Source organism: Acanthochromis polyacanthus, chromosome 17 (genome assembly GCF_021347895.1).
Source record: "Acanthochromis polyacanthus isolate Apoly-LR-REF ecotype Palm Island chromosome 17, KAUST_Apoly_ChrSc, whole genome shotgun sequence".
NCBI lineage: Eukaryota > Metazoa > Chordata > Actinopteri > Pomacentridae > Acanthochromis > Acanthochromis polyacanthus.
The window spans coordinates 21,296,123-21,321,176 of NC_067129.1; the positions used below are offsets into that span (position 1 = coordinate 21,296,123).

General features: G+C 40.4%; 1 protein-coding gene across 3 annotated transcripts in view; it reads right to left on the minus strand.

Moving 5' to 3' along the window:
- Positions 1-25,054, minus strand: part of arhgap32b (Rho GTPase activating protein 32b) — a 130,838-nt gene that overhangs the window by 89,674 nt on the left and 16,110 nt on the right. For 2 of the 3 annotated variants that reach the window (XM_051937143.1, XM_051937141.1), the window contains exon 2: positions 5,334-5,646. In XM_051937143.1, the coding sequence (XP_051793103.1) occupies positions 5,334-5,428 (95 nt within the window). In that variant the 5' untranslated portion in view covers positions 5,429-5,646. The remainder of the gene's footprint in view (positions 1-5,333; positions 5,647-25,054) is intronic. The other variant, XM_051937142.1, reaches the window with a different exon arrangement.

A 25,054-nucleotide genomic window follows, 5' to 3' on the forward strand; every position in this document is an offset into this window, starting at 1 on the left:
CTTGATTATTCATTGTACAAAAACTGAATCAACACGTCTATCACAGTGCAACACTGGAAAAAAGTGACGCTACACACCACAGATATTTTACTATTTACATATGCTGCAGTTAAATCTACTGCAGCTGAAGAGTGCACTTTTATCACGTGACTTTGGTCACAGCAGATTCGTGAATGGTTTTGGGGTTCAGATGGTTTAATCGTAATTCTCTGAACTAAAGAAAGAAAATAAGATAAATCTTGACTGTTGTCTGTTTATCATCCTCAAGTTTGATTGTTGTCGTCACATTAGAGTGAAAAACGGATGCAATTTTGTAGGATTTTGATGTCCTGACACATAAAGGAGTTGGCTGTGTTCATAAAACAGCCTAAGTTATTGCCTCATCACATTTTCACACAGATGCCCCTGCAATTTTGTGACAACTGACAGACTTGTGGTGAAGAGATTTCAGTTTTGTTTATATGGTACCAAATCATACAATCTTCCAATATCACGGTCAAGGTTAATGTAGAGTTATTAGAATCTCCCAGCAAACCTTGAAAGCACATCATATCATACTTTAATATTACAACATTAAAGGCGCTGAATTTAGGTCTTCTGGGATTCAGAATTGTTGAGCTGTCTTTCCTGTCAGTCTGTGTCACATTAAAGAGAGCAAAGAGCTGTCGACATTAGGCTTTTACATCTCATGATTATAACAGAATATTTTTTGACAAAGTCACAAATGTAATATCTTAATAAATTTGAGTTAAATTACTGTTTTTCTCTGGAGCACAGGGGAAGTTGGCTTCTTTCTGACTGCCTAAAAAAAAAAAAAAAAAAAAAAAAAAAAAGAGTACCCCTGGTCAAGCAACAGCAATCTATTACTGTACAAACAATGCTGGGGATAATATTCAGTACAGTTATTATTACAACTGATCTAAATGTTAAAAGGGCAATTTGATATTTTGTTAATATCAATCAATAAAAAAGTGAAGACTGGACAAAATAATTTGAGTAAATTCTTCTATGGATGCATGCAGTGAGTTCATTGTAGCCTGTCCTCAGTAAATAATCAAAACTCATTGAGGAACCTTCATTGCAACAACAACAAAAAAAAAAAAAAAAAAGAAAAACAACAAGTAAAAACCTTGAAGGCAACAAGCAGCAATAAATAGAGAGAGAGGAGCAAAAGGGAGGAAGCTATTAGTAGGCAACGCACGGGATTTCAACCTTATGCATGTTCTGGATCGCGTCCACGGGCTGGAAGTCTCTCCAGTCAGCCAGCAGTTTAGCTCCTATTCCACTGAGGGGGTTTATCTGTGCTGCATATGGCACTGCAGACAAGACTTCCATCCACACATTACTGCCAGTTACTAATGAATTGCTACCATCCTACAAGAGGAAACTCTGCCTAAGCAACCTGATCTGGCCTGTTGTGGTCCTCCAGTTGCATTTAAAACGAGCTCAGACAGTCATTCATGCTCAACTAAAATATGCTTTAATGTCTCCATAAATATTAGTCTGCAGTTGATGCAGATGTACAGAAATGACTGAACATTTCCATGGACACTGAGTATAACTATCATCTCCCTTCAGCAGAACTCAAGCATGGATTTAATAGAAAGCTATATTAGTGACCCCTCATTGAATAGCAACATAACTGCTGTCAAGAACTGTTGATTAGAAAGCTAAAACACAGAAAAGCTGCATGCGAGCAAAATCCTTAAGGATGTAGCCAGAGAACACTGATGGAAAGGATACATTCTAATACAACCTTGGAGTGACATGTACCTCACAATATGTTCTCTTTTGCATGTTTGAGGTTCAATTTGTGTTATTACATTGAAATAACAGAAGCCAAAGTACCTTTCCTTGCCTCAGCAACAATCTCTTTAGTAAACTGAGCTGTAACTCAAACCCTGACCCTCTAACCCTAACCCGCACATGTCAGAATAGTCAAGCATTTATTCCGGTACGCCCTGCTCACACGCCTATGATCACCTTAATACTGAATCTAAGAATACATTAAGCTGCAGCAGGGAAACTACTGGATCAAAACTCCATAAATACACAAAACTATCACATGTGTATAAAACTTTTCCACTCAAAGTTGTGGCTTAAACCTTTAATTTACTGATTATGTGTTAGCAAAAGTTGTAGAACACAAAATGACAGAGAACAACAATATCCACTGAGTATTACAGAGGGGGGGTTTACATTTCCACAGTTGAATGAGACACCAACAAATGTCATTATCCCAAATCAAATTACATTTCTCTCTCTGCAAACGATTGTGTCAACTTTTATTCTCTCACCCAAGAGATTCTGCTTAAAGATGTATTCCACTGATTTACTATGGACCATAGAGTTGAAGGACTTGTGAGAGATAAAATGGTGCAAGTCAAAGCAGCAAAGTCAGAGCTATAGACATTCAGCTCTAACGGTGCTGGATCCTTCATTTCCCATAATGCAACTCTATATTGTCTTTCATTTTACCTTTCATGCCGTGTAAAATCCCACACCATTCAAACTCTGTGCTCCAGTTTGTAAAGCAAACTTTCTGTTTCAAAAGGTCATTTTCCACTACAGGGCAGCGTGAACCTTTTGAGCATGTTTGGATTGCAGGAACCAGCCCTGTGGAAACTCTTTCAGGGTCATTTTAAGGAGTGAAAAAGTACCCTCTCCAGAGTAGGTACTTCTAAGCGGCACTGCAAAAACTGCTGTACAGGTCTCAGTGACAACTGGTTAAATTCGAGGAGGACAATGAGGGCCATTTTTTCTGCCCTTGCAATGTTCTCATCAAGCTCTAATCTCGAATGTTGTCATCTTCAACGTATAAGTCACTATCCAGGCTAATATAACAATTATTCTATTGTCTATGTGCTCATAGAGCTGAAGTCACATACATGAGCTGCCACTGGTCATTATTTTCATGCACTCTTGAGTTAACATCATGGGCAAAACTGCTGGATCCTATGCCAGAATGGAAACAGAAAGGCTGAAAGGAGGGGATTCTGGGCCTTTCCTGTAAACTAACTTGCCACCTTAGGGTAGGTGAGGGTTTTTTGCTGTCTTGACAACGCAGAAAGACAAGGAAACAAACACAGCTGTTTTCACATGCTGACTAGAACTAACCATGACAAGAAAAGTGATCCACATGTGTAAAACTGGTAATTGGTAGGGAAACATCTTGCTCATCTTACTGTAACTTTAGATACTGAAAACATCAAAATCTCTACAAGCTACACTCCAGCAGCCTTTGCTTACCTGAAATCAGCAGCTACATGATCTATTTAGTTACAAATTCACAGCAGCTTGGCTGCTGGCGTAAGCCTTCTCCTGCAGAGTATACTGCTCTGTTGTCTGCTTGCCTGTATTACAGAATCCGAAAACACTATGCAGCTTTACAGTGTTTTTGTTTATTTCAGTGTTCCCTCATGGGGGCCTTGTGTCCCCAATCCTCCCCTTTCAGTCCTGTCTGCTGATCCTCTGATCCATCTCTGTCCTCCAGGATTCGCCAGACAACTTTTATAATACACCAGGCCTGGCCAAATACCTTCCCCCGTTGAATCTGATAAAAGAGGTAATCTGGAGCAGCAGAATGAGCACACACAGCCACTAACAGGTTCTGTTCACAACATGATCCACAAGCAATTTAGCAGACGTGAAACATCCCTTTCCATTTCTCAGTTTTACCCTCCATTACCTTTCTCTTTCCAATGTCTTTTCACTCTTCTGTCTTCTTTTCACTCACTCTCTCTCGGTAGTAATATTGGACTGCTGTCTAATGTATGCTAAGCTGTTGCTGCCATGGTAACCCTGGTGCAGGATTTAGACCCAGTTCAGGACTAGTGGGGCGGTGAGCGAGGGGCAGGTGGAGGGGCTGAACAGCCTCAACTTTAATCCCAACCACCACTACCCTCCAAAAAAGATAATATGGAGCAGCACACACTGCAAAACACAGATGCACACAACATGCCGATAATCCAGCAGTGAGAATAAACCCAGATCACGCTGCCATGGCAGTAATGCAGCGCAGAGAGGCCACTAGCTGCGTGGTTGGGTAGAAAGTGAACAGCTGTATGTGTAGAGGTGTATTTTAGTGCATTTCAGAGAAGGCTGGTAAAAAATTATCCATGCCAGTCAGAATGTGTGGTGACTAACAGAAATAGTAAGGAAATGACAGCTAAATGAGTCACAGCCTTAATTTCCATCTGTGATTGTACAATGTGTCAAAGGAGATCCCCAGGACGTGTTGGAGATTAGTTGTACCTCATTGGCAGAGTGCAACAACTGTAATTTAGAGGAGGAGATAAGTGACGGCCCAGCAGCACCTGCCTATGGATGAGGGAGCTTGTCGTGCACAGGGAAGCATGCAGAGGAGCAACGGAACAACACTGGCTGATGAATGTTTGCTGTGTGTGCATTTACTGAGAGCAATATTTGTCCTAAAACAGCCAGGTGAACCTTGTACATTAACAGGATGCAAGGCCATGTGTGTTTTTGTGAATGTGCATGCCTGAGGCAGGGTCTGTGTGTGATGACAGTGCACGGGCATGTGGGCGTGGGTGTACAGCTGGAGCGATGACGTAACTCGCTGAAAGCTGATACAATCTGCCCCTCGGTGGGGGCAGTGGTCGTTCGAGCTGGGAGTTGGAGCAGACTCCGTGAGCAAAAGAAATCTGAATGAAGGGTTCCCAGGAGTGACGATAAGTGATGGCCGTCGCCCAGTTGCTATGGGGGTTGATGGTGTGGGTGTGTACGCGCGTGTCAGGAGGGGAGTTAGAGGATGGGATGGTGACTGTGCAAACTCACCCTATCGGCTCTGCTATAGCGCTCAGGCACGTCTACTGATGCCTCCCCCTCCTTCTCTGCATGCGCATACCCTGGTGTCATTTCTCCTTGAGGCATAGAGGAAGCCAAGTAGCACCCCCCCTTCTATCATCAGCACACATTCCAGCGCATGCATGCGCACACACATGCACACTCTCAAGCACAAACCAGATTCTCCAACTGTCGAAACCAGGGCATTTGTCTAACATACAGTGAGAGTAATGATACAGAGGTAGACATACACAAGCACAGAGAGCACTGGAAGGTAGGTTTCTGTATGTGAGCAAACATGCATGTTCCCCCCACACACTCAAACACACACATGCACATTCACACACTTTCCACAGCTCCTTCTCTGACTATAAACAAACTAGCATGCTCACTAAAGCACTACCTTAGGTGTGGTCCTTCCCTCTATATACTCACACAGAAAATCACACACACACTTCACGCTAATGGAGAACGTCCAGGTTAGTGTGTTCCTGAGTGTGTGCGCCAGCCTCGTGCCGCTCTCTTACCTGTCCAAGATGTCATGGCTGGACGTGGCTGTGGCTCCCAGCAGTCCCAGTGCTGCACTCCCCACCGCTGCGGCAGCCCCGCTGCCTGCCTCCATGATACTGACTCACTGCAATGAGCAGCCTGCCAGAGAAGCAGAGAGGGAGGGGAGGGAGAGTGAAGGAGGGAGGGAGGGGGAGGATGTAAGGAGGTAGATCAGGAGGGAGAAAAATGAACGAGATAAAAGAAATCACATGTAGAAACAAGAGGGAGGATGATGAAGGAAAAAAGCAAAGGAAGAGAGGAACGTGGGGAATAAATAGAGAGGAGACAGGACTGAAAACCATGTGTGGTGAAAAGGGTACGGAGGAAAACGATGAGGAAGACGGGGAAGGGTGAGAGAGGGGGGAGTCATTAATTGTGTGTGTAGTCTATAGATCAAATAAGTCATTAGCTTTGCAGGATTTCACTTCAGTGTTAACACATGGAGATTCTGGCACACACTTTTCAGTGTGAATCAACAGTCAAACACCAACATCGGCTGCCCTGTTATCCTGTGGTGACTGTGCTCTCTGTCCTCAAACCAGAAATTCAATGCTCACATCAGTCATTTTACTTGCTGGTTTGAAGCATTTCTCCTCCCAGCTATAGGACCAATAAACGGAAGACCATCACAAAAACACAAGCTTACCAAGTAAAACTTACACCGGAAATACAATAGAAGCAAGCTGTAGTCCTGGTGCAGAAATGCTAGATATTATTACATATATTAGGGCAATCAGTGGCGTTCAGCACTGAAAGCTATACCCCAAAAGTCTTCAGAATCTTAACAAAGTACTTTTTTAACCCTCATCAGTACATGTGACAAAACCTACTTTATCCATAAACTTGGGGTCCAGCTGGACTCAGTATTTCATCTGTTTCACATTTCTGTACCTGTCCATAATCCCCTCAATGTATATTTTCCTAAAACATGTGTCATCTACACATACAAATATGAAAGAAACAATGAAATTACTATTGATGATTACCGAAGTGTATTGCTTACAATATTAGTGTAAGAACTCCTGAATTGAAATGAAACGCAACTGAAGCAGTCATCACAAGAGCGACATAACACACACAAACATACATAAATAAAAGATGCGGAGTCACAATCAGCACAGAGACAGCCATCCACTGCATTTCATTTGTTCTGACAGTTAAATACTGAGAGATATCGTGGCCAACTATCAATGAAGAAAATTGCTCAAAATTTGCATCTCAAAAAAAAAAATGTAAATGCAGTAACTTTGTGTATTTTGTCCCAGCAATAATGCTTGAACAGCATGTCAGTATTTTCTCTGTGCAAAAATCTGTCACCAAAAATCTCGTACAGGTGAATGAATGTTCCAACTACAGAGTTCTGTCACAACTGCAGCAGGAAACGAAACAACTTTGTACATTAATGTGGCCACAACTAAAAAGCAGTTTTATCAGGTATTAAAGGTTTGCCACAGAGTTTCAGACTTCAAGTATTACCACAGAGTAGGGGCAAACCAATTTGTTTGTTCGTTTTCAAATGCCTAATTTTATTTCTGCAACAGTCCAAATCTCAAAGATATTTAAATTTCTGTACAATAAGACAATGACAAGCTGCGAATCCTCACAACACAGAATCCCTATGTAGAAAAATTAAACTGATGTGCTTGAAAATGACTTCCGAAAGAACTACATTTACACAGAAAAAGACCAAAGCAATTAAAATGTAGACTTCCTGAAGAGCGGTCAGTGTATGCATAAGCATGTAATGTAAAGATCATTACAGTTGTAAATACGGCTGTCAAATTTAACGCGTTAATGCGGAAAAATCCATCATAATGATTCATCTGATTAAAAATCTGAATGCAATTATCTCACCTGCAGTGCAAAATGGCTCAAAATCCCTGAAACATCTCTGCCAGTTGATCCAGTAGTGGCAGAACCAACAACTCGAATTGGAAGACGCTAAACATCACATGATTAATCAAAATAAATCCACAGCAGCACGGTGATTCATCTGATTAAAAATTTGAATCGTTTGACACTAGTTAGAATTAAACTTGCATTTTTGTAGCTAAATATTCCACCATTTTATTGTTTTTAATTGTAAAATGTTTCAAAATAATGACCAAAGCCCGTAACAATTTCCAGTTTCATCTGACTGTCAAGACCCAACTATATGAGCAAATCTGCTTATTTGAGAAGAAAAACAAAACTATTTTTGGCATTTCTGCTTGAAACTTATGGATTTTTAAAATGCTGCAAATTACTTTTTCTGTCCACTGATTATAAGTGGAGAACCAGCTGGCCTTCCTTCTCCTGTTCTCATTTGTCGTCACTCAAGTACGTGCACTGCTTCCAACACAGTAATTGCATTGTTTAAGACTCAAGTTTACTGTGATTAAGGTCACTTTGGGACCATCAGCAGTACTTATCTCATACCCACGAAATCGTCACAGCGACCATAATCACAGCAGAGAACACCCCGTCTGGTATTATTGCTATAATACCACCCACCACATAACAACCTCCCGACGAAATCCTAAAGTGACGTTGTTAGCAGACAAAAATAGATGACAGCAACACAGCAGGAATGACCCAATAAAACAACAGAGTCCATACAAGCAGATTTCTGTAGCAGTCTATGGCTATGCTCTGTAATCCCAGGAGGATGAAGCCAAGAGGAGAGAGATGGAGGGTAGGTGGGAGGGGAGGTGAGGGAGTAGAACGCGTGGGAGGAAGAGGATCCTTACAGGCCACACTGAAGCAGCTGCCTCTACATTTGAGGCAGACTTACTGGGCATGTGTAATCCCCAGGGCTCTCTTATGTGCATGGTTTTTAGTCCCGCCATAAAAAGTGTCATTCTTAGCATACACATCACATATAAAGATAGAGACAAAAGTTTAATATCAGATACAATAAGGACAACTCAGTTATTCTGCATTACAAATACTTGACTGTATCTGGGATCACTTTAAAATGCTCCAGTTCAGCACCTCTGAAAAAGGTCCTCATTTATAGTTGTTCATGGAAATTTGTTCTAAAAATAACAAAGCAACGGTATGAATCACAAGTGATTAAGCCTCCCTCTGGACCAATCAGAAACTAATGCGTCACCTTCTTATGACCTGTGATGATCCGAGGTGTAAGAGGCAAGTTTAGCTGGAGAGATGATCAACCTTTGTGGGTCTGTATGTGTAGGAGCTCATCTGTTTAATCAAACGCTGTATTGACCAGACAACTGCTGCACATGGCAATATCGACTGCTGTGTACAAGTAGAGTGGTGTGACATAAACAGGGTGAGCTGTGGACAGACACACACACTACATGTTGAAATTCATCTCATGTCCCGAGCTACAGCAAAGTCCTGCTCGGATATCACACACAAACGTGACATTAACTGGGTGTTTTTGCATCAAAGTGCCAGCCCGCATATGCTGTGGGTGTGGAAATACACATCTCTTTTGTTACTGTGTGCAGAGGGAATGAAGTGTGTGTGCATTAGTTAACAGAGGAAGTGAGTTTGTGTATGCCAAGCAGGCAGTCACGCACAGCAAAGCAGGCTGAGCTTCCCACAAATACCTGATGCAGCAGAAACCCCATAAAATGGCCGACCTTGAAAGAGGACAGAGACTCAGCTCATCTCAGAGGAGATTAAAAATCAAGACTGAATAGTCTCTACACAGTAAACATCCTCACTCTCATCAGGCTCGTAGCTTAACTGAAGATAAAGATGAGTCAGGAAATATTGAGTTTGGTCTTGCTTAACGGTGTATGAAACAGGCACGCAGGAGCTATAGTCAAAAGATTAAAATAAACCCAGGCTTAATTACTTGAAATTTAGTGTTAAGCCCCGCTTAGACATGTACTTCTTTCCATTAATGAGATAACAACTCAGCAGGTCCATGTCTGAATGAGCACCCTGCTCACTTTTCAACTAAAGTCTCAACAGCAATTTTACCAGTTTGGACAGAGTAACACTTCCATAACACTATCATCATGACAAGTCTGAACCACATGTTGTCACATGAAGGACAGATGCACACAAGCTCCACCATTCTGATTTATGTGATGCAATTAGGGGAAGGGATGTTCCATATTTCAGCACCAATACTGGTCCACAGACATCACAGAAAAGCCAAAATCATAAACACCCTTTTTATTCACTCTGTTCAGAAATGTAACATTTATTATAAACTGAAATGTCCACAAAATAAAAAGTTTATCAAGTAATATATTATAATTCATCCCTGACAAGAAGAAAGGGTTGATCAGGATGCACTGGCGAGTCACTGGTGAGCTATCACACAGTCACAGTTTATCAGCTGCGGTTAAATAAGTTGATCCAGAACAGATACCCTGAAGTTGAGTGTTGAACTCCATCACATCTGTGGGGATATTCTTGTTTAACTGTTGGTAAAGCTAAAGTTCATCGGATACAGCGAATCAGAGAGCAGTTTCATTTTTTATGGAATCATGAATAAATTATACTTGTTATTTCAACAGTTTGATAAGGCTGCTAACGGTTTAAATTTAGCATTTTGTTTATTTGTTATGATTATGCAACATATATCACTTGGTGATGTTCCGTCCAATCTCACCAGTATGACAAATATCACAGCGTGCTGCGTCTCTCTCCATCACTGTGGTGAGTATGTCTGAATGAAACCATGAGGAACATTAATGCAAAAATGACCTTTGTCTGAATGAGACTGCTGCCACTTCAACTGATTGATGAAGCTGAGATGTTTTGTATCCCATTTCTGAAAAGAGCTTGATATGGTGGCATGCCTGTTAGCAGTGTTTGCACAAATGAGGACACTGTTGATGCTAATTTTACTGTCCACAATAAAGAAACAGACAGGTAATCGACATCATGTCTACTTGGCAGTAAAAATCTGAAAGCGTTCACTACTTCATTAAGCTAGGCAAATTAAGTGTTAGCAGAAATGTGTCACTGTTTTTCCATTATGTTTGGATTCGGTTACCATTTTCTGCATGTGCTAACAGTTGACCGAAGTCACAACACATCTATAGGCATGTGGCTTAAACCCGGCTTTGTCCGAGAGGCTCATATGATGTCGACTGAATTTCATATGAAAACCACAGTGCCAGGAAGCACTGGGTCTCCTCCTCAAACCACTGCTGCTTGGATTTGGCGTCCATATTTACTAGATATCAAAACACTAACACTAAACACTTCTACTACTTGCTCAGCTGTTTAAAAATGGCGGTTCTGCGTTTTCACCGTTGATCACCGGAACGTATTCGTATTCGGTTCTTAGCTCTGGCCCAGCAAAGAGTCTGTGCCTGAAAAGCACCACTTTTTGGAGCCTAGAGCCGGTGCTGAGTTGGTGGAAACACAAAGAACTGGTGCTAAGTCAAGCACTGGCACTGAACTAGCACTGGAACCAGCTTGGTTGAAAAGGGGCTTGTTGCTATCCTTAGTACTTAGTGACCCTGTGAGCATGTTAACGTGCTGGTTTTGATAAGTTTGGCAGGCGTGTTGTATCAACTGAATATGTTAGCATGCTAGCATTTGCTAATGAGCACTAAACCCAATATAATGACTGAATATACATTTTAAAGTTAGTGATGGTAATGGATGAGTTTGAAAATAATAACTTCGGTGATCTTTAGATGCTAGGTATGCCTGCATTAAATGTCTGACATTTCATGCAAACCATTGTATTTGATGATAATTTATTTAATAGCTGCAGAGAATTCACTGGTAAACTGGATGGTGGAGGAAAAGTTAAAGGATCTCTAAAATCACCATCACCTGAAACTTTCAGTGAAAGACATCATTACATCCATAGCCATGTCCCGAGTGTGGCTAAAAACACTGAACAGGGATTACAGCATGATGGTGAGCAGTTTGTGCTGTTCCACAGTTTTGACACCACTGACCTCCTCCCCCTTCAAACGTGCAAAGAATGATTGTAGCCCCTCTCCCTCAATGGAAAGAACAGACCATTCAAATATATTGATATGCAAATTAGCCAGTGATGTCAACCTGAGCACTACTGAACCAGGTCTTGAAGGACCCAGGAAAAGCATTCAACTTTCCATGGAGCTTTCCACTCCTTTCTCTAGTGTTTTTGAGCTCGCTAAAATACCAGCAGTATGTAGCCATTTCATGGTTTCTGATAGGGACAGCAGAGTAGCAAATTGTAAGGCTTGTTCTGCTGTAATATCAAGAAGGCAGTAAATCACCATGGAGCTTCTCCAACTACAAACTTAATTTATCACCTGAAAGAACAACAACCCTAGAAGCACGCAGCCGGTATTCATGCATGTGTCTGTGAAAGTGCAAAACTAGAAAAGCACTCAGAGAGCGCAGAACTCTGCCAATTCTGCTCATTCCTCATATCATTTCTGACTGAAATATGTAGTGGGCCGTGTGTATGGATGCAGGAAGCTGACGTAGCGTTCACTTGTAGTCATAGATACAGTGACGCTGTGCCACTATCTCACAATGATACAGAAATCCTTAACAAATCCTTGAATCCAGACTTTAATCTGCATCACTGCCAAAATCTAATCAATTGATCCTTGTGTCATTTCTGACCTTTCCTCAAAATTTCATCCAAATCCGTTAATCCGTTTTGAGTAATGTTAACAGACAAACCAATGCTGATCATCACATAACTCCATTGAGGCTGCGTCTCCTAGGCGGAATAATAGCATTTGAGGGTTTTTACGTCTCTGTGATCACTCCATGAAAACGGTTTCAAAATGTAGAACCTATATTGAACCAGTACATTCCACCAGCAGACTGAACCCCCAGGTGAGCAATTCATACTAACATATGAACATAGCACAGAGTTAACGACTCCATTTGCCATCACTTACTACAGATGGCATATTCATTTCCCACAGTGACCAGATATAACGTAAGCTGCACTTTGGGCCCCTACAGATTTGAGGTGTGCGCCCCAACATTACTTTGTCAGTCTACCGTATCGTGTCTCTGTGGTAAGTTGGTCCATATAAGCTCTGCTGAAAATGCTAATTAAGTCTATTTTAGTGGCTAAATTTCTGGCTTTTGTGGGCATTATGGTTAGAAAATATATGCCAAATGCTTATATGAGATGACTGGCTCATTTACAGAATAAAGTGCTCCATGTTGTCGGCAGCTTTACTAGCTTGTGTTTGACTTTGCTACTGACCTCTGTGGTGTCGGTGAATGAATGATTTCTTTTGTGCTTGCAGTATTACCTGGAGTTTTACTACGAGTGCAACTGTGAGAGATTTAACACCAGTGTGTTTTACCGGGTACACATTCTAACATTCATTTCATGTTAATATGCAGCATTACTGTCAGTCTGCTGTATTCTGTCTCTGTGTATTATCTGGAGTTTTACCATGAGTGCGACTGTGAGAGATTTAACATCGATGTGTTTGACCAGTGCCCTGCTCCTGAAAATAAACAGCAGATTTGGTGCCAAACAGAGAATGCTCCGTTTGATTCTTAACACAATGCAAGAGCGAGAGTATACAACCGCTACATGAACATCTGATTTAGAGCTCTGCAATAATTGGGATACTTAAGCAGTGCAGCATTTGCCACTTGAAGCAACACATTGCAGCACTACGTAGTAGAAATGAGTGTGAAGAAACCGAGTGCAGGAGACTTATTTTGTTGAAAAATGAATTCTACAGTGAGACAGACTCAATCAAATTTGTGATGGATAAAGTAAGATTTGAATAACCTGAATTACCTTTCAAATAGTAGTCAACTGGGATTAACAATTTGTGTTTTTTATATATGCAGTGGTCTCGGGTTTCCAATGACTCCTACAGCTCTTAATTTTCTACGATGGAATCATTGAAACACATTGACAGAAGAATGCAAATAGACAGTTTAACTACAAATATTTGTTTTTCCTCCATTCTGAGCACAACTGTAGTTGCTCGCTAATCTTTTTTTATTCTTTTTTTATTGTCTCCAGTCTGTTCTGCTTGCTGGTTGGTTGCAGACACATCACCACTAGATGACATTCATCGATTGAAAACATACGCTGCAGTCACTAAAACTCAAATGCCAATGATGGAGTAGGACTTAGATTCAGGGAGGACAGAGTTGTAAAGTCCCATTAAAGACAAAGATCAATGCATCGCACTGAGATTTGTCTGGTAGGTCTGAAGTTTTAAGTTCCAAAGAGTTGTGAATGATGGTGTTGTGGCGCTGTATGTTGTTTGTAAAACGTATACATTAGTTATCACATACACGACTGACTCAGGCATGTGTGGCCTTCAGAGACACACTGAAGGAGGAGGTGTCACTGGCAGTGAAGTGCAGCTGAAATTTACATCTTCTGCCAAACAAATGGTGCCAGTGGTGGTCAAATGTGAACTAACCAACATGACTGCTTGCAGTGAAGACTTCAGATGCTTTCACTGTTATAGAAGACCACGTTCAATCAGTGACTAAGGAGCTCCATCACATCACTGCTAAATATGAACTAAGTGTCAACGTTGGGACATCCTGCTGAGTCCATGTAGAGTTTTCACAACAATGAGGACAAAGTACAGAGATATGTCAGCTACTTCAGGGTACACTACCTCTACATTTTGTGGTTTCAATTTCAAATCAATTCAATTTTATTCATGTAGTGCAAATTCACAAACACTTAACATAGTAAGGTAGAGACCTTAAGAACAAAGAACACAGAACCCAACACTCCAAAGTTACCTTTGGATTCACAGTGAGGAAGCAATCAATGACGTTTGGAAGGAATAAATAAAAAAAAAAACTAAAATCGGGAGGAGAAAAATGGTTAATGTTAGCCACAAGCAGTAACCCTGCAGTAGACTCTATCTTCAATAAAAAGGGTGAGAACATCAAGTCATAATCATCACATTGTCTTAAGATCTAAAAATAAAACACAGCACGGGAACGGAACAGGAGTCATTCTTCCAGGAATGGGTTGACACATGAGTATTTTTGTGGAAGTGGGAAGGGAAAGGAGTGAAAATCCTCTCATGTCACACTCTGTTCTACAGCTGAGATCAGCATGAAACTCCCCTTAATACTGTCAGTCAGCAGGATGAGCAAGTGTGAAAAAATATGCTTTTTTTTTTTAAATAAAAAGGTGAGGGTACAAGCCTGTATACATCAAAACTCAGAGAGGTTAACTAAATTCAGAAAGTACATTTTAGCAATAAACTTGGAAATACTGAGCAATAAAATCTGTTTCATGCACAGCCTGCATACAGCCCACACAGTGAACACAGAACATCAGCAGAACAGCAGCAGCTCCAGTCACTTAAATCAGTAAATTCAAGTAAAGCTTCTCAGTTTATGTAAAATGTAAGTTTAAAACACATCAAAATGTATAGGTGAGTGTCTTTAAGAATCTTACTATTTGATTATAATTCTGGATACACAGTTGTTTCAAAATACATTTCCATTTAATTCAAAAGAGAATTGTGTAGTTATTATTGTCGAAATGCCTGTTTATAAGAAAGATGTGTTGGTATTTGCAGAGCTGCACTGTTCACATTATTGTTGAAATTTTCAAGCAAAGGTAAGAATTGTAGCAAAAAATGCATGCCCCCCCCACACACACACACACTTGTGTTTCATCGGGGATTCTCGTGAGACGGACACATTTTATCATAGTTATGGGAGCAAAAACTGCCTGCAACAGCATGCATCACAATAGACTAACAACTTGTAAAGCTACAAGCTGCATAAGTCATGTCAAGGCCTTTCATCTGTATTCTGGTTTAAAAATCCTTTTGAAGAACATGTCTTTAGAACAAATAATCTATCTCGGCAGCATGCTCACAGAAGAGCCCTGATCCGCTTCACTCTCAGTCTTAGTAACTACCATGCGTCTGTCAGACCTTGACATTTACACTGACAGCCAGTGTTTTTTGTTTAATGAGGCTAGAACCACTCTCTAAATCCCTCTAATTGTGTCAAAGCCCATTCTGTGCAGTCTCTTGAATGCTGGTAGCAGCCTTGAACCCTTCACCTACTGCCAGCAGCAATGTACAAGTGAGAAATGTCCTCATACAGCCACTTTAAAGTGTAGAATGTGATGAACAGGTGGCAACAATCACACTGATGTTTAGCACCTAGTGTCTTGGAAATAGCTAATGAATGTGCTTATTCATGCTGCACCTTGTCTTTATTCTCTATTCAAGCTGCAGAACAGCAAGTAGCAGGGCTGCCTGCTGATTAGAGAGAAACTATTCTGAAAGGTCACAAGCGCAACTCAAAGGTTACAGGTTCGATCCTTGAGAACGCCATCTGTGCTGTCAAAGTGTCCTTGAACAAGAAACTGAAACTCCACTCATACAGTGACTTTAAGAGCAACATGCTGGCATGTAGAAACCCTGTGCAACATTCTCAAGTATATGATGTAATGCATAGTTTGCTATAAAATGAATGCTCGGTCTTGCATAAAACGGTGTGATTGAGCAGTTAATAAGGAGGATAGAGTGTGACCTGCAGCATAAACTATCTATATACCATTGGGAAGACAAGATCTTTTGGTAGATATGATCAGAGGTTAGATCCATAAATGACATATCTGAACAACTCATTATAAACATTAAACTACAGAGAAGAGTCAAAATACGTGATTATCACTCTAAAGGATCCATCAGTTGACTGATCAAAGTTGTAAACTTAAGAGTGGTAAAAAAAAAAATAAGATGAGTAAGAAGCAATTAAAACATGTGAAGATATTGTGTATTTACTTGTGTAATATCCCTTCATGGAGAAACTCTCTCCCAAATTGACATTCTACAAATATGACACACAAGATGTTTGCTCAGGTAGCTGAAGAAAGGCCTTAAAAATAAAGCTGCTAAGTGCGACTCCAGACTGTTTCTGTAAGTCTACTCTGCGGTCAAACCACATTTCAAGGTATACGTTCAAAGCCATCGTAAGATCTTTAGCCAGTCTTTGCTTGGTCTTATCGGATTGTTCCATCTGATGCAACAAAGCAGATAGTGTGTGTCTGAGTAAACGTTGAATTTAGCTAACTATGGGTGTGGAACCAAGTGGTAAATCAAGGCTGTCACATTCAGAATTTAGAAACACTTAGCTTTGAAGTTGATTGAACACAACAGTCCTCCTCTACATAATGCCATGCTCGACTGTTTGGACAGAAAGCCCTGTTAGTCATAAGAGTCTGTTTAATATGCTGGCATGAGGTTGGGTCGCAGAAGGTGAAGCGGAGGACTGTCTTTGAGTTAGCACCGGAGAAGCTAATCTCACGTGCAGCAGAACATGTGAGGTTGTCAGCAAAAGATGGAGCAAAAGCCACTCTACCACCATGTCGATAGTGGCGTACATAACGGAGCCTGAATTCATTTGTCTTCAGCTAAACCTACATTTTGCAGAAGGAAAGGGCAACAGATGTTACAGATATGTACACATATTATTTATCAGTGTCCTTCAGCCACAGTGGCTGATGTTTGGCAGAAGTTGTACAGTCTCACTTTAATGTTAGACTTCTGATAAATAGAAGATGTGATCACATCAGAATATTTCCATTCAGTTGATACCAGTAAATGCTTAGTATTTTTAATTATTTAGTCAAAAAATAAGTAGAAATTACTTATAAAGGCCAGGAGGGAACAGGTGGATTTCAAATTTAACCACTTCAGCTTATTTAGCAAGGTGCACGGGTATAATTTTAATGTTAACACAACAATGAAAACAGACAAATAAATGTACACATCTAAATGAAATTAATACAATTATAGGAATGCTTTTACCTTGATACAAAAGTATGTGAAACTAAAAGGTGTCTGGAAGTGATCAGGGTAAAGTCGCCACACCTAGCTGATGTTAAAGTTCTCAGTGCTGGTTTGAAATGGCTGACACTGGATGGAGACCCCTTGGAGCAGGCCACCAGGAAGTTGGCACTTAGATGGAAGTAGTATGTGACACAGCAAATTAAAACCACAAAGCCAGTCTTGCAAGGGCAACTACCATTCCCCACCACCTGCAGCCTGCATCAAAGAAGGTTAGTGGGCATGGATGAAGGTTCCAAGAGGAGGAGGCAAAGACTATCATCTCAGCAGAACTGAATGGAAGCCACAGAAAGAGCAATGAATCATATCATGTCAGACCAAGATTGCAGCAGCCAACATCTCAGAGTAGCCACTGAGCTGAGAAAGGGTGCATATTACTGCTTACAATACTACTTTTGATTATCAAGAAGAAGGTGTTTGTCCTTCAATTGTAGTGTCATTTCAGATTTTACACTGACCAACAAATGCATTAATTAATTAGTTTTGAGTTCTTTTGTTCAGACATAAGGTGAATAGATAGATGTTCATCACCTTTCTTGACAGTTTCAGCAAAAGCTCTCGCCTTCATCAGAAGCGTCTCACTGACAGCATGTGACGTGCTAGCCGGCAGATTTTGACAGCTGGCATTTGCGGCACACCGAGTAGAGTCGCCAGATTCGCTGGGCCAACCACGCCCACGCCATAATGGCATGTTCTAGTGAGCCCAAAGAACCTGACCATCCCACCAGGCATGCCGCAACCCCTGCCGTCCTATTTCATCTGGAGTAGGATGTCCCAGGTGTGGGAGAGCATGAAGCCCCTCTCGTCCCTGTTCATGGCTTTCGCCGAAACTGTCAAGAAATGTAATTAACATCTATCTCTTCACCTTATGTCTGAACAAAAGAACTCAAAATTAACACATTAACAAGAAGACATGATGAATGTTTTTGAGGTAAATGGATTAATTGACAAACTTTTGCATGTCTTTGCTGCAATACAGACAAAAAAATAATTTTTGCTAACTGACTGCAGAACTTCAGAGATGACATCATGAGGCTTTTTATCCCAAATGAGGCTGACCTCATCTGAGTGACAGTCAGATGACTGTTAGACACACACTTATGGAAGAGTGTGAATCATAGCTGGGGATGAGTTCATTAAAAGAGAATTTTGTATCCAGTATTGGTTCCTCAAACCCCTTCTGTAAGTGTGCAGTGAGACCTTCCAAACACAAATTTCTTTTCACTTCTAATTGATTGTCATGGCCTGGCAGGAGACATAGTCCTCAGAAAGTTAAGATGTGAGTCATTTTGTCTTTTAGGAAATGTATCCAAGTGAACAGAATCTAATGAACTAAGCAGCCAAAGAGCAGACAAGAGACGAATGACCTTGAAGCTGATTTAGAAGCTCTTGGGTAGAGCTGGGTAATAAAACTTGTCTTGGTAATTAGCAGGCTAAAATCTGATAAGGTTCCCACTCACAACAGCACACCACAGGGTGAACACGTTTAGTGAATTACCAGAGAAGATAATACAATAGAAAGCAAGATGTAAATCTAAATTATGGAGCTGAAAAATGAGCAGACAGGAGAAGCAGAAATAACAGAAAGCGCTTCCATCTGTACTGTAATGATACAGCAGGAAGGTAATAGTGATTGTTTCAATTGACACATAAACATCTTAACAGAATCAAAATAAGAATATCTCGATTACCAAAACTGGGCTACTTGTCAGTCTTTGAAATTACTCTTGCCACTTATGCTTCAAATCTTCACATGCACACAGAGATGAGGATACAAAGTGGTGTGTTTAAAAGAGAAGCAGCTTCACTTCCACATCACACCTCAAGTAGTCGAGCATTTACATAGATAAGATCATCAATCAACACAACAAACTAACAAAGAGTGAAAAGGGGACTTAGGCCCCGTCCACACGAAGACGAAACGCTGAACAGTTTCAAAAACGATCACCGTAAAGAAGAAGGCATCTCAGAAATTGTGTGCATCTACACGAATGCACTCGATACGCATGGAAACGCTGTAAAACACATGCCAGACCTCTTGGGGCGCTGTAACGATATGACGGAAACACGCGCAAACAGAAGAAAAAAACTGTGGGCATGCACACTTGTGGCAAAAGTTGTAAACAGAGAGCTTCATCAGCATAGACATAATAAAGAGTAGACGCCGCTCGGGCTGCTGCGCAGCGAGAAATACGGCCGCCCTCTTGGTCCGGTCACCCGCTCCACTCAGCGCTGTTTGACAGCGCATTTAATCCATCTTAACTCTGAATATTAAACTGATTTTCACGCGTTTTTATTTTTTGCTGCAAATGTCATACATGTAGCTATGATACAGGACAAATGGTTCAGCGTATTTTAATATTCATAGCGGGATTAACAGTAATAGAATATTCTGATATTAAGCTCGACTGTAGACAGGTATTTTGCAAACATTGTAAACACACACACACACACTAATCTATGTTAGAGAAGCAGATAATGGCAGTAAAGTCAATTATTTTAATAATTTGAAGAGACAATATATGATTACACTATATATACATATATAAATAAAATACTGACTAATGAACACATATTTCTATATAAAACAATAGATAGAAGTTATATATCAGAGAAAATGAATACATATAAATCATATGTGGAGTATTAATATAATCAATATATCAGAGAAATTATATAAATCATATATAGACTATCAATATAATTCATACATATATATTAAAAAAATATCAGAAAATTATATATATATATATATATATATATATATATATATATATATATATATATATATAAATGTGTTCATTAGTCAGTATTTTGTTTATATATGTATATATAGTGTAATCATATATTGTCTCTTCAAATTATTAAAATAATTACTCTTACTGCCATCTACTTTACTGCCATTATCTGCTTCTCTAACATATATTAGTGTGTGTGTGTTTACAGTGTTTGCAAAATACCTGTCTACAGTCGAGCTTAATATCAGAATATTCTATTACCTATTATTCCCGCTATGAATATTAAAATACGCCGAACCATTTGTCCTGTATCATAGCTACATGTATGATGTTTGCAGCAAAAAAATAAAAATAAAAACGCGTGAAAATCAGTTTAATATTCAGAGTTAAGATGGATTAAATGCGCTGTCAAACAGCGCTGAGTGGAGCGGCTGACCGGACCAAGATTGCGCCCCCACCGCTCGTCAGCCCCAATAGGCAGTAGCGGTTGATGCGGCGTCTACTCTTTATTATGTCTATGTTCATCAGCACATGTTGTTGTCGTGTCCGCGTGTGGCACATGCGTGTCAATGAAGATACGAAACTATGACGCAAGCGTTTCTGAAAAGCAGCGGATCGCCCGTACACACGGAGCTGCGTAAACGGCGTTTCAAAATCTTTCAACTCTGGCACCCGTTTTCAAAAATGAACGTTTACAGACCCCCAAAACGTCGTCTTCGTGTGGATGATACGCAGATTCGGCAAGAAACTTATGCGTTTAGACGTCGTTTCGTCTTCGTGTGGACGGGGCTTAACACTGAGGTCAAAGTACTTTCAGTAACAACTGTTTAGTTTCCGGAATTTCAGTAGCAACTTATTTTGTGACAATACTGTAAAGTCTTGCAGGAAATTGAGGTCACTGGGGATTAACCTGGGTATTTACAGGTTTCTATGTCTGTGTGTGACACAGACAAGTGATACATGAAAGTAGGAATCAACATAAAGTTTATAAATAAGACGATGGGCCACTACATGCTGCCAGAAGAGCTTCAGTGGACTTTGGCAATAATTCCCCAGTCTTTGCAACTTTACTGTATGGATGGAGCACGATATGATTTGTGTTTTGATGATGGTGATAGAATGTGTTGTCTGAAACATCAGTCCAAATCTTCCAGAGGTGTTCAATTTGGTTGAGAGCAAATGACTGCAAAGGACATAGCATATCAATCACATCATTTTGAATTTCTTCTTGAATTTCCCTCAGGAATAATACAGTATCTATCTATCTATCTATCCATCTATCCACTCATTTAACCTTCATGCCCTGTAGATGGGAGCAATGCTATCCTTGAAGAGAGCACTCCTATAGGAATAAAAATGCTTCTTCTTATTATAAAAGTTATCACTCAAAATAATTGTGTATTGATTTGCAGTGACTCTTTCCTCTACGGGGACAAGTGGACCCAAATCACACCAATAAAATATCCCCCACAACATAACAGTGGCACCAGATCCCCTCACTGTAGGTTAAAGCTTTATCTTTAATTTGCTGTTATTGACAGATAGGTGCATCATAATGGCCGTGTAAAAGAACGAACGTCACACCTCTTTCATATCAAGATTGTTTGGCTCTCTCAGGTGTGACAAAGCTAAGGGCACTGGTCCATGCAAAATGTGCTGACAGCCTGTGTTTATCAGTTGACACAGGTACATTAACCGGCAGAGAATCCTGTTTACTGTCAACTGCCGTTAAGTTGTGTTTTCTTGCAGGAGAAAACAAGACTTCTTGATGCATGGAGTAAAAAAAATATCTCAGTGAAAATCAATTTGAAAGCCTTTAGGCCTGGCCAGAGTGTTGACCAAAAGTAAAATAGAACAGTTATAAGTTGTTTTGGGTTTTTTTTACAGTTATTGCACAAATGTGCATAGTACATATAGTAAAAGTCTGCACTGCTGTTACACTTGGTGAATGAAGGCTACAGAAACAGCTGCCGATCAGTAGAGCTGAGAGTTTTCTCTGTGCTGCTTTACTTTTGGGACACTGCGGCCAATCCTCTGGAGAGATGTTTTTGTGTAAATGCATTTTCCACACAAACACATCGCAGTTAATACATTTAGTATTTGTTACCAGTTTGAGCCTCCAGCATTGACTTGACCCCTCCCAAATAAGTTAAACGGGAAACAAATACAAACAATAAAAGGAATCATTTGTAAAACTTCTCATTAACTCACACTGACAACAGCGAGCAAGTTAGTTCGATCATTATTACCAGTTTAGTGTTCAGTAGTCTTGCCAAAAGACACTCTTTTGCGGAACTGAATGAGCGACCTCTTGTTTAGCCGATAGCCAAATCTACCTGTAAAGGCATGTGAATCCTCTAAAGGTCTAGAGGTTGAAAGCTGAAGTTAAATATGAAAAGTACAGATCAAATACACAATTAAGAGACAATAAGACAACATTTATTTAAAAAAAAGTGAAGGAACATGCGGAAAGTCTTACACAGTAACCCATATAATAAATGAGAAGGGCAAAAGAGGGCTTCACAGATTTCAGCACCCGAACAGCATTACAAATTATAACTCGGTGATCACAATTCAATCCATTCAGAATGCCAGTAAAAGGTTGTAAGCTTCATTAAGTGGAAGAGTAAAAAAATAACGGAGTTGGTATTGTAATTCCATTTTTAATTATTCAAGCAGACTTATCACCCTACAGCCACTCCATAGCTTTACAAAAAAACTATTGTTTTAATTGCAGAGTTCACTTGGCGGCAGCTGTACATTCTAATCACTTGGTGTTCCAGAAACAAGGCAGATAAGACAATGAGAGAGCAGTGCTAACTTCACGTAATCTGTGGCTTCATATTTATTTTCTTTACACTCTCTGCAGTACATCTGTGCAATGGCCTGCCATGGAATAATTCAGTCTGAGTTGTGTCACCACCACAATGTAGAGAGGATAGGTGAGGGGAAGACGGCAGCCTTCTCCCAGCCCGGCATGCTGACTCACTGTGACAAACACTAACAAACAAGTGATTTATCAGGGAACCTTCAACATAAATCTCCTGGAAAGTTGTGCTGAAAATGCTGGTGGGTTCAGCTGAAACTAATCCTCTGTCCAAGCGTGGCATCTCTACTGTCAATTATCTCGGACAGTATTTGCAAAAACAAAGACATGCTAGCACAAACCCCGGCTCACTGATTGGATGCATCCCTGCATGTACTGTCTTCATTACCTTCCCTCTTGCCCTGATTAATGAGACAACAATGGTACACTTTGTCAGCAAATGTCCATCACTGACCGGACTCCCAAAGCAGAAATCATAAAATGCATTGTTTTCCATGTGCATGCTTCATTCCATTAGTCTCAGACAGTTTATTTTATACAGATTTACTAATAAACAATAAACATCTTACAAAGGAGCCAAATAAATCAACATTTGACCACAGATCTATGACTCAATTTGGAATATTTCATTTCACATGAAATAAATCCAAAATCCAGATGCAGTAATGCTTTTACCCCACATGCCTTATTAGTCTGTCTGCTTCAAGTCACATGTACCAGAAGCTCACAGCTCGCAAAAACACCAGAAATAGACCTTGTGCAATCTTATAGCTTGTTTCTATTCATCAGCTAGCACAAAACTCACAAATTTTGCAAAATCATACTTCTGTATGTTCCATGGAAGTCTGTGAGTGATGGCTTTCCAACTCAACAATTTATCTTGCCAACAAGCCTGAAGATGACAATCATAGGCCATCTTCACTTGGCTCTAAGACATTCGGAAAACTAATGTAAATAAATAAATCCTTTGATATAAAGCATTAGTATCTGAAGACTTAAAGAATAAATATCTGTTGTTTACTGCTGTCTTACGTTTGCACATCCACAATATGATTAAGCTGAGTAAATTCTTGTCATCTCAAAAACTAGACAGTCAAATGTTGGTCCATTTTGGTGTGAGAATGCTCAGTTGAGAGTTTAATGTTGTTCTCCAAAGTAGTTTAAATCAATCCACTGGACTTTAAGAAAGTTCCTTGAAGATGTTTCACATCTCATCCAAGAGGCTTCTTCAGTTCTGGTGGTGGTTGGTGTTGCCTCAGCTTTTAACCCTCTGTGAGGTGTGTTCAGGGCTATTATTCTAATGACCAAGACTCGTCTGACTACTCAACAATGGTCGTTGTGAGTATCGGTGGGGGTCGTTGAAATGCACAGATGTCACTGAGCCTTCGTGTGCTAATGGTGGTCATTAGCCTGAGTCTGCTGATAGGGGAAAACCAAACAGCCACTTAACAAGTGCATGGCTGAACACAGGAGAGCCAGTTCCTCAGGACAGGATTTGGCAGTCTTTCTTCACCTTATGGAAGAAGGACACTCATTTCAGGACACCAATGTTCAGATTTTGGACAGGGAGGACAGATGGTTTGAGAGAGGAGTGAAAGAAGCCATTAATGTCAAAGTAGAGAAGCCATCTCTAAATTGGGGGGGGGTCTGGGACATCATCTTTCGCCAATTTACAATCAGGTCCGTTCAAAACTCCCCAAAAGAACTACTCAGCAGACTCATGCTAATGACCACCATTAGCACACGAGGGCTCAGTGACATCTGTGCATTTCAACGACTCTCACCGATACAACGACCATCGTTGAATAGTCAGACGAGTCTTGGTATTGGTCGTTGGAATAATAGCCCTGAACACACCTCGCAGAGGTTTAAAAGCTGAGGCAACACCAATCACCACCAGAACTGAAGAAGCCTCTTGGATGAGAGGTGAAACATCTTCAAAGAACTTTCTTAAAGTCTAGTGGATTTATTTAAACTACTTTGGATAACCATGACCTGGATGAATGAGAACCTACACAGACGTTTAATGTTGTTATACTAATGTGTTTGGCAACCTACGTAAACCTGTGTTACAGTTATTATGAAATGCAGTGGATCTGCAAATTTTCTTTATCAATACTGGACAAAAACTGCAAGAAAATTACTTAGAAATGAGGCACAGTGTCAGGAACTGATGGCAGTGAACATGTTAGTGTATGTATGCTAAAAGTCAATATGGAGCCAGTCCACAAATCTGAAGGGTAAATATTTGGATTCAGCCCGGTCCACCTACTGTCCACCAGAATGTCACAGGACACACCCCCAGAGAGGTCAATGTTCTTTGAGGTCAAAGTTGAACTGTGGGTCTAAATCCTGGCAGGTGGTGCATGCTGCTT